Here is a 10676-nt window from a genome sequence, read left to right on the forward strand (position 1 = left end):
TCATATGGAATATTACGCTCTAAATTTTGTCTGGACAGTAAAAACGAAAAGTGTTTCCCTAAACATTTAAGCTGGGGCTTAAATATGAGGAAGGAAACATGCACCAAAAAAACAAAAAACAAAGACAAAAACAAAAACAAAAAAAGGAAAAATCACTTTGCAGCAAAAAGGAGTAGATTTCATGTGCCACTTAGGTTCTTTCAAGTCTCACAAGACAGGTTGGGTTTGCCCTGTCAGAAGATAATTTGATGGTTTCATTAGGAAACAGATGTATGTAGGCCACTGGGGGAGATAAAGCTTAGTTAATCCCAGCTGTTTGTGAATGAAATGTGGAGGACTTTAACACAGAGACCAATCCCAAACCAAATGCAGCCCCTCTCGAGCCACACAAATCCCAGAGGCTACAGATGCTGGCGCTTCCCGGAGCCTGTGTTTCCAGGGCTGTGATCAGCTTTCCGAGGTGGCCTCTCTGATGCTGCAGCCCACACCTGGCACACTCGGTGGCATTCTCCAGGTTAGTTCACTAGCTGTTGGGACCACAGTGAGTGAGAGCAGCATGAAGTGAGAGCAGGGGTGGGGGTGGTTCGGCAAAGAGGTTTCTACTGAGGAGTCCAGCTGCCCCAAGTGTGTAAGGACTTTCCCTTGGCAAAGGGAAAGGGGATCCCATTTTTTTCCCTTGGTTTGAACATAACTTACGGTCATGGGGGCGCCAGGACCCACCTCTACTCAAGGAATGTGCAGCTTTCCCAGGTTGAGGCAAATAGCCAGAAGAGCTACCCTACTCCTTCAACAAGCTTAAATTTCCACAATACTAAAGGCATTCTGGAAAGCATGGTGAGGTATAAGGCATGCCTTCTGCTCCCCAAGAATTTGTGGTCCAGTAGAAGAGAGGTCAGTGGATTTACTTTCAATCTTAGACCTTAACAAAGTTGCTAGGCGGTTTCATTGACCAAATATTTGAAGCTACTAAGCTAATAGGTTCATCTGGGAATCTGTGGCTGAAAAGAGAATGAAGTTGGATGAAGGTGGTCAAAAGGAGAAACCTCCAGTTGTAAGATACTTAAGTATTAAGGGTGTGATGTACAACATGATGAATACAATTATCACTGCTGTATGTTATACATGAAAGTTGTTGGGAGAGTAAATCCTAAGAGATCTCATACCAAGGAAAAGTTTTTTCTGTTCCTTTTATTTTGCGTCTGATGAAATGAGGGCTGTTCACTAAACTTACTGTGATAATCATTCCATCATGTATGTAAGTTGATCATTGTGCTGTATACCTTAAACTCATACAGTGTCGTATGTCAGTTATATCTTACTAAAACTAGAGGAAAGGAAGAACGGGAAAGAAAGAAAAAGAGAATAAAATTCTAAGCACATATAAGGATAAGCGCAAATCCAGACACATCCGTGTAGAAAATTGGATTACTCTTAGTTACTCTCCATTCTCTCTCTGTATTAGAATATTTAACTATGCCCTTTGCTATGTGCCTTTACAATTTTTTCCACTAGATGTGGAGACTATTTCTCAATCTATTAATGGGAATTATTGTTTGGTAAGAGCTGGCTTCACAAAGAAAGCAAACCAGGTTTTTCCTTTAGATGTTTGCAGGTGGCTAGGTCCCCATGATCCAAACCACCTTAATTCCTTCTTCTTTCCTTAAAGGCCACACTTTCCATCTTTTAAAATTATTTGGTCCTCTTCTCTGTGATGCTTAAATAGCACTTTCTTCAGAGCTTTTACCTTAGCTACTTGTATGAGTTTATTCACCTAATCTTTGGGTCAATGTTAACATCTATGAAACAAGGGAATAAGATTTCCTGATTTCTAGGATGCCTTCCTTCCCTAATACTTATGGAAGTAAACGTTCACAACTTTTTATTGCTATCAGAGCCACTGATGAGAACTTAATAAAAAATAAAATAAAATGCAGGTACCTAAATCTCACTTCCATAGATTTTAATTTAGCAGATTTGGGGTGAGACCCCAGCATCTGTATTTGTAATGAGCATCCCCAGATGGGCTAATGTACACAATGAGTTCCTTTTTTTAAGCCAAAACTATTACTTTGATAAAGTAGAATAAGTTTTAAATAAGCATTAAAGGAAAGAACTTCTCAGGTGACTTAAATGGGGATCTTCAATCAGAAGGGAATTGAGAGAGTTAGGATCTAGCTGGTTGAGATGATGCCCTGAGGAAACTCAGAGATGTCCAGCTCTACACAGAAACTCTTCATATTAGCGCAGCACTATCAGGGCAATTCATTAATTGAATGTGACTGGGCTCAAAACAAGGAAACACATTAAAAAGAATGAAATTTTGCCATATGCAGCAACATGGGTAGACTTGGAGGGTATTATGCGAAGTGAAATAAGTCAGACAAAGACAAATACTGTATGATAACATTTATATGCGAAATCTAAAAAATACAACAAACTAGTGAATATAACATCAAAGAGAGAGACTCACAGACATAGAAAACAAACTAGTGGTTACCAGCGGGGAAAGAGAAGAGGGGGGCAATATAGAAGTAGAGTATTAAGAGGTACAAACTTCAAAAAAAAGACATACACACTATTAAGTATAAAATAAACTACAAGGATATATTGTACAACATGAGGAATATAGCCAATATTTTATAATAACTATAAATGAAGCAAAACCTTTAAAAATTGTGAATCACTATGTTGTTTACCTGTAACATACAATATTGTGTATCAACTATACATCAATAACAATTTTTTAAAAGAAACATCAAAGAAAAGGAAATACAACATAGTAATGTAAAACAACTTAACAACTTACGAATGATTTAAAAAAATTGAAACAGTTCATTGTTTTCAAGGTGTAGTGGTGAGAACAAAGTTTTTATCTAAAAACAGGCCACCAAATCTAACAGATGAGTCTTTTTAAATATAGATTCTGTATATAGGGGGTTTTGTGTGTTTACACAATTTGCTGTACACAAATGTGCTCATACGTTGAATCTATATGTCATGTCAATGTATATTTTAAAATAATGAACTAATTAATGATCAGCAATTTAGTCACAGTCTAGTGCTTCAAAACTGCAAAGTGGGAACATTTTAAATGTCTTTCCTGGAATCTGCGTACACCATCTTTAAGGGTTTGGGAAAGCCACATGTACAGGGCATAATGATTTTGAATCGTGAAGCCTATTTTGGGACATTTAAATATGTTAAACAGATTTCCCTTGGTATTTTGTCATTCATTCACTCCTAGTCTGAGATCTTTCATTCCAAAGAGTCTGCCAGAGAAGGAGGGAATACAGGAGTCCGAGCCTAAGGGAGCAGGAGGAAAGGCTGAGAAAACACATCAGGTTTGAGCTGAGGGATCACCATTCCATCTGGAAGTGGATTAGACAATAGGATTCCCAACCATTCCCATCTTTGCACGTCCTCTCTGCCCAGCAGGAAATACGGAACACCTGTGGTAGCCCTAATGTCCCATTTACACCCTACACCTTTCTCCATTTTCACTGGACTCTTTTACTTCTTTGCAGTGAAAAACAGCTTCCTTGGGGTAAAGGTGTCAGGTCTAGGAGAGATTTCACTGATCCCTCTTGCACAGAAGCTTGGGTTGTGCCTTTAAAGCTCATTTCATGCAGATGCACACTGTGAGTGGACTCAAGCCATGCCATGTACCCTTATTCCCGTCACTGGGCCACCAGCTACCCAACCAACTTGGATGGTCTCCAGACTGAAGGCTGGCTCATCATGGTGTGGCTTATGTAATACACATATGTGCTATGATCCCAGTGGGTAATTAAGGCTGCATTACATGCCTAGAATGAGTTAGCAACTCTTTCACAGCTGTATTTTCTCAAAGGTGACAACCACTTACCCATCCTGCTTTTGGGACACATACATGAAACACTCCCAACTACTCTGTCTCCTAATACCAACCCCCTGAGCTAATTAGCAGCCTGGTGTGATTGTTTCAATTTTCTAGGGACCAATTAAGCAGTTGCTCTAGATAGAACTGACAGCAAAATGTAAATTTAAAAACAGAAAGCAGTGTCTGCTGGTTGAGGGGAGAGAAAGCCAAGACTGGAAAACAAACGTGAAGGTGGGGTGAGATTGTTAGTGGCTGTCCTATCTGGTTGATTACTGGGTCTCCTTAAATTCAGATTAGATCACAGTTTACCTGAGAAGTACCCCCATCCTCCAGATAGATAGGTAAATAGTTAGATAGATAGACAGACAGACAGACAGACATTTATTCGTTCATTCTTTTAAAACCAGCAGAGAGTCTGGGTTTGCGCTGGGGAAGCGAATCCTTGAACCGTGGCCACCCACTGGCTCACACTAGGCACCTCTTCCGTACAGTCTTGTCCTCAACTCCTACCCCCGCCCACCCACCCCCATCCTCTGAGGCAGCTTCACACCTGTATTTAAGCTTCAGCCTAAATGGACTCTCATCAAGCTTTCCTCACCCCTGCATCGTGTCCACGAAGGCACCGAACGGCAGACTCACTCTTAGCCAGGCAGTCCTCTCCTAAGGAGACTTAAAAGCGTCCTATTGTTGCCCCCACTTTCCGTCCCCCAACGAGCATCTCTATTCAGAGAGGGAATTTCAGTTGTATCCCCAAAGAGAAAAAGCAAAAGGTGAGGGATGCACGGAGAGACGCTGAACTACCTCCTCACACCCCTCCTCACTCACCCACGCGTCTGCTCCCGGCTCCCCCTCCTCCTGCCGGGGGCTGGCGGTCAGGTAAGGTTACCTGGGCGCCCCCAAGAAGCCCCGAAAAGCGCTGCGATCCTTCCTCTCGAAGTCGCTCCACTCCCCGCCGGGCCCCCAGGACTCTTGCCCCCCTCTCCCCCTGCGCGCGTCCCCTGCCCCTAGGGCTCCGGCGCGCAGCGACAGCAGCAAGCCGCGCTCGGCTCCCCTCCGCCGACCTGGCGTGACGCAGGCGGAGACTACTTAAGGCCGGATTAGAGGCGGCGGCCGCGGATTCCCGAGCCCTGCAGCCTGCTCCGCGCTCTCCGCCCCGGCTTCGCAGGCGGCAGCGCCGGAGCGCCGGGTGCCCGCTGAAGTGCCAGGCGCGGGGGCTGGTGACCGGACCCTTCCTCGGCCCCCAACCCCCGGGGGTGAGTGGCAACCAAAGACCTCCCGCGGGCGGCCGAGAGCTCGCGGACCTGCACGCTGCCACCCCCGCCGCTCCGCCCCGCCCCTCGCCCGGGCAGCCGCCAGCTCCAGACCTGGCCCCCGGACGGCGCGGGAGGTCCGTGCCCGATCTCCGCACCGCGCCAGCGGCCCGTCAGCCGGCCGTGCTTGGACTTCCTTCCCCGTTTCCCTCTTTTAAGTACAATAAAAGGGAGAGGGGATTCTTGGATTTTTAAAAACATTTGTTTGTTTCTTTAATCGGGGGGCAGTTTGCTCCCAGTCGGGAGGTGCGGCCCGGGGAGGGGCCAAGAGCGGGAACGTGCCCGGTGCTGCCCAGTCTTTGTCTGCTGCCTCCGGATGCACAGCGATGGGGGAATGGACCATCTTGGAGAGGCTGCTGGAAGCCGCGGTGCAGCAGCACTCCACTATGATCGGGAGGTAAGGGCGCCGAGCCGGCGGTCGGTGGGCCCCGTCGGGCGGCCCCTGGGAGTCCCTTCTAATGTCCATACCGAGCCCCAAAAGCCCCCAGACCACCCTCTGCTCCCTTCCCATCATCCCTGGTCCATGCGCCTGTGTTCTCGGCATTGAGAGATTGCCAGATGCCCAGTGATGCCCCCCTCCTCCAGCTGCTCCTCATCAGCTATCCATCCCTTCCCTGTGAAGCACCACCAGGGGATTCACTCTTCTCCCATTAGCAGAGGAGTTATTGGCTCAGTCGTGGTCCCCCCACTCTCCGGAGTCAGAGCCAATCTTCATCCGGTTCCCTAAATAGAATCTTCAAAGAAGGCAGGATTGTGTTTGGATAGAGAAGGGCAAATGGGGAGATGGATTTGCTCTTGGGAGCAAATGTATCTTTTCCCAACAAATAGCAATTAAGCTAAACTGATTTGCCCGTTTAAACTTACAGTGCCAGAAACCCATACAACCAATTGATACTTTGTGTCTTCATATGCATATATATGCACATATATGTACTATATATAGGTATATATGTGTATATATATTCATAGCTATCTGTTTATATATATTAAGCATTAAGTTCAGTATTCATATTGAGGATAAACTAAACGTACTCTCCGTGTTCAGCTATTCCATGAGCATTTGCCATATCCAGAGTGAAGGTGTGTTTTGTACCTCTGTACAACCCATATACACCAATAAAGTCAATCTATTGCAAGTACACTACGTCCAGTGTATGGAGATACACGTACTTGAGATCCCTGTAATATGAAACGTTCCCGGTCTACTAACACCCGGCAGAAAGGGAAGAGACAAAAAAAGTTTGCTAGATTCCCAGTTCAGTACCTCACAGGACGGCTAGCTCCCCAGTCAACACCAGAGCTGGGAAGGGAGGAGCAGGTGTTTCCTAAGTCAGTGACTCAGCCCCTGAGAACCTCTCTTCCTCCCTTTCCCCTGCTCAGGATCCTGTTGACTGTGGTGGTTATCTTCCGGATCCTCATTGTGGCCATCGTTGGGGAGACGGTGTACGATGATGAGCAGACCATGTTTGTGTGCAACACACTGCAGCCCGGCTGTAACCAGGCCTGCTATGACCGCGCCTTTCCCATCTCCCACATACGTTACTGGGTCTTCCAGATCATAATGGTGTGTACCCCCAGTCTATGCTTCATCACTTACTCTGTGCACCAGTCTGCCAAGCAGCGAGAACGCCGCTACTCTACTGTCTTCTTAGCCCTGGACAGAGACCCGCCTGAGTCCATGGGGGGTCCTGGAGGAACTGGCGGTGGGGGCAGTGGTGGTGGCAAACGAGAAGATAAGAAGTTGCAAAATGCCATTGTCAATGGGGTGCTGCAGAACACAGAGAACACCAGCAAGGAGACAGAGCCAGATTGTTTAGAGGTTAAGGAGCTGACCCCACACCCATCAGGGCTGCGCACTGCATCGCGATCCAAGCTCCGAAGACAGGAAGGCATCTCCCGCTTCTACATTATCCAAGTGGTGTTCCGAAATGCCCTGGAGATTGGGTTTCTGGTGGGCCAATATTTTCTCTATGGCTTCAGCGTCCCAGGGTTGTATGAGTGTGACCGCTACCCCTGCATCAAGGAGGTGGAATGTTATGTGTCCCGGCCTACTGAGAAGACTGTCTTTCTAGTGTTCATGTTTGCAGTCAGTGGCATCTGTGTTGTGCTCAACCTGGCTGAACTCAACCACCTGGGATGGCGCAAGATCAAGCTGGCCGTGCGAGGGGCTCAGGCCAAGAGGAAGTCAGTCTATGAGATCCGCAACAAGGACCTGCCTCGGGTCAGTGTTCCCAATTTTGGCAGGACTCAGTCCAGTGATTCTGCCTATGTGTGAAAGGGCAGGTTTTGAGAAGGCCTGGGGGATGACAAGTAGCCCCGAGGCAGATGTCTGCTTGAGAGTGGCTCTATCTGCCCTCATTCTGTGACTGTCATCATTGAGATGTAGCATAAAGCTGGTTAGGAGAAGATCTTGCATCAGTAGGGAAGAGGAGAGAAAGCAGAACCTTTACCACATCACACCACTGATTCCAGAGACAACTGGGTAGAGTGATGAAATGGATGAGTTGAACTTCTTTGGACCCTTTTCTTTCGTGGTCCAGTTTGATCCTGATAATAGTGGACTTGCACAGCTACGAAGCAGGACTTAGCTCTGCGAAGCTCTGTATTCTGGTGAATGGCATGAGTCAAATATTTCATTGGTACAGAATTTGTGACCCATCTCAAGACATCCCTTCATCCTGGGCTGCAGGACAAACATCCTTGAGGCATCCTTCATGTACCTCCCCCATCAGCATGCCCCTCTCCCTCAACCCAGGATAGCATGCCAGCTTTTTTCTCAATCTGGCCTTACAGTAGACCTACTATGGTTTATCTGCAAGCTAGAGGGAATTCCATGGGGTACTTTTTGGAGAATGGCCATGGCAGAGGTTTGCGCTACAGCCCCATCTGACTGGCCCTCAGTCGTTATGGAAACCTTAGGAATATCTCAATATTTCCAGTTTTCTAACCAAACTGCACTGGTGCTGTTTATTAGGGGCAGGGCTTGGGTGGGAGGGAGGGAATTGCAATATGCAACTGTAACACTCCTGTGGGATGGTTGTTGCACTGTTAGGCATGTGGTTATGAGCTTTGGGACATTTCTGCCTTCCAGCTTGTGGACTTTGGACAGCATTAAAAATGTTTTTGTTGTTGTTAATATCACGGATGTCTGCTCGAGCCACAGAATTTCTAACTGGTGTATTTCACTCATTTTCTTGTAGAGTTTTGTTTTGTGCAACACAGCTGCACTTCATTTTGCCATGGTTTGAATTTACCTGTGTGCTCACACCAGAGACCTTAATCAGCCCATGTCAATTCTGATTTATTATTTTCTCAGTTATTTTTGAAACATGCACAAATCACTGGCTTAAGAAACCTGGAACTAAACACTAAACCTGGAACTAAACCTGGAGTTAACACGTGTTTACGGATGCTTATTTGAGACATATACCAAAGGTTCAAAAACCTATTGCTTTGGACTGTGACTATGTTTCCTTCTCTTTGCTCTTATTAATTTAAGTGCCATACTGTACCTTTCACATCCACTGTGTATTTAGTTAAAACATTGGCCAAGAGTAATATTTGGATAATGTGCTTTTATGAAGCCCTCTGTTTCCTTTGCATTATCATTACGATTTTTGGTTTAGATATGGACGTGGTGTAACACACAACTGAGGATTTATTTAAAATAAAGTTCTTGCCTTTTTTTTTTTTTAAATGGGAAGAGTCCGCAATTTTCTATTTTGATTGGAGTTCTATTTCTTTAAATATATGCTCAAAAAAATTCTTGTTACATATTCAAAAAAGCCGAACTCTGGGGGCAGGGAGTGAGGGGTGGATGAGTGGCATTTGGAGGATGACTGATAAAGTCCAGCCACTAACAGACGAGAAGAGGCTGGTACCTTTTCTGAATGTTTATGAAATGTGTGATGAGGTATTCATATTTACTAACGCCTTTCCATTTGAGCCCAAGATTTCTCTGCTTGTCTAGGGATATTTCTTATAATAAAATGTCAATGCTATAACTTATTAGCTTATTTCAGGAGTGGAATTATTTTTTTTCCTTTTCCTCCATCCTTTCCTGCTATCAGTTGTCATATTTGGCAGCATGCTGTGCTCCCCATCATCTCTTTAAATGATGGTAACCCGGTAGTCCAACAGAACCCTCTAAACCAGCGCTGTCCAATACAACTTTGTGTAATGATGGGAACTTCCCCCATCTTTGCTGCTCAATATGGCAATGACAGCTGAGCTTGTAAAATGTGACCAGTGCAACTGGAGAACTGAATTTCTATTTCTATTTAATTTGAATTAATTTAAATAACCACATATGGTTAATTGCTACTGTATCACACAGCACAATTCTAGGCTTTTAATCAACTGTTTCTTACCAGGTTCTTTCAAAGGAGACTGATCCTTTGCTTATATATCATAAGATACTGCTTTTTAGCGACACATTTTACTATCACTTTTTGGCATTTTCTGTCTACATGTGGTCCCGTTAGCTGAGTAGATAATACTCCTCCTCAGTTCTTAAGTGCTGCTCACCTTCTAATTCCAATGAGCACTTGGTCTGAATATTGCAAAGCAATTTCCTGGATGATTGTTTGTCAAACATAATTGTTGCATCCCTTAACTATCGCAGTACAGATGCCAATTTTAGAATGAAAATTTATCTGTTTCAACCTTAAGGTTTCCAGTTGCCGTATAAACAGCCAGTTGAAAATGATTACTCTTGAGTAAAGAAACAGATCCTCCTCTGTTTTGTGTTTGCTGAGCTAAAAATGTTTTAAGACACCTCCCAGAGATGGAGGAAGAGTGGTGCTTGAGAGCTCTCAGCATATGCTTGGGTGTGAAAGAAGTAGGAATCTGCGCGGAAAACAGGGGCTGTTGTATTTATGCCATGATGTGAGGTTGGAAGAATGAGAGTGTTTCCGAGTAGAAATGCCTCCCGTATCAGTGGGGCTGATCTACTTCAGTTCTTTAATGTTTCCAAACACCCGCAAACAGCAAGACTGTGAATTCTCTTGTTGGTAGTGGTGAAGGCAAAGCACCTTCCTCTCCTCATCAGAGTCATCCCTCAGAGTGACTGATATGTGTCTGATTCTTTTGCTTTCTATTTAATGAAGGAAATATACTGATGATTTGACGGTTCGCATAGCTACATGGTGGATATGACCTTAATCTCTACTTTGTGAGAGAACAGCACCAATCTATTCTCTTGAATTTGAGAGCCCGTTGGTGAACCACCGACCTCTGTGGCCTGTGAGGGCACACGTGGCTGTGTGCACGCATGTTGGTGGGGGTAGCGAGTGCTAATGAGTGAACTGGGTTTAAAAGTTTGAAGAGACTGAAGGTACTTAGCCTGTGGAAAGAAAAGCTGAAAGTACAGAGTGTGTCCTTTTTAAGTCATCAAGTATTTGAAGGTTTAAAAAATATAAAGGATCACATCTGTACTCTGTGACCTCTGAGAACGGAGCAAAAGGACTGGATTTAAAATCGAGAGTGGGGGAAGTTATGAAAACACT

The 10676-nt window shown here is 44.9% G+C and overlaps 1 protein-coding gene across 1 annotated transcript; it reads left to right on the plus strand.

The window, feature by feature from the left end:
- The first annotated feature begins 5402 nt into the window (after positions 1-5402).
- Positions 5403-7444, plus strand: GJD2 (gap junction protein delta 2). Its single transcript, XM_010981173.3, has 2 exons — positions 5403-5566; positions 6550-7444. Exons 1-2 carry the CDS (start codon positions 5496-5498, stop codon positions 7442-7444), a joined length of 966 nt encoding a protein of 321 aa, XP_010979475.1. The 5' UTR covers positions 5403-5495.
- The last annotated feature ends 3232 nt before the right edge of the window (positions 7445-10676 follow it).

Source organism: Camelus dromedarius, chromosome 5, assembly GCF_036321535.1.
Source record: "Camelus dromedarius isolate mCamDro1 chromosome 5, mCamDro1.pat, whole genome shotgun sequence".
Taxonomy (NCBI): Eukaryota; Metazoa; Chordata; class Mammalia; order Artiodactyla; family Camelidae; genus Camelus; species Camelus dromedarius.

Coding starts and splice junctions, on each gene's coding strand:
- GJD2 (XM_010981173.3), top strand. CDS start 5,496: ATGGGGGAATGGACCATCTTGGAGAGGCTGCTGGAAGCCGCGGTGCAG. Junction 5,567..6,549: donor CACTCCACTATGATCGGGAG/GTAAGGGCGCCG, acceptor TCCCCTGCTCAG/GATCCTGTTGACTGTGGTGG.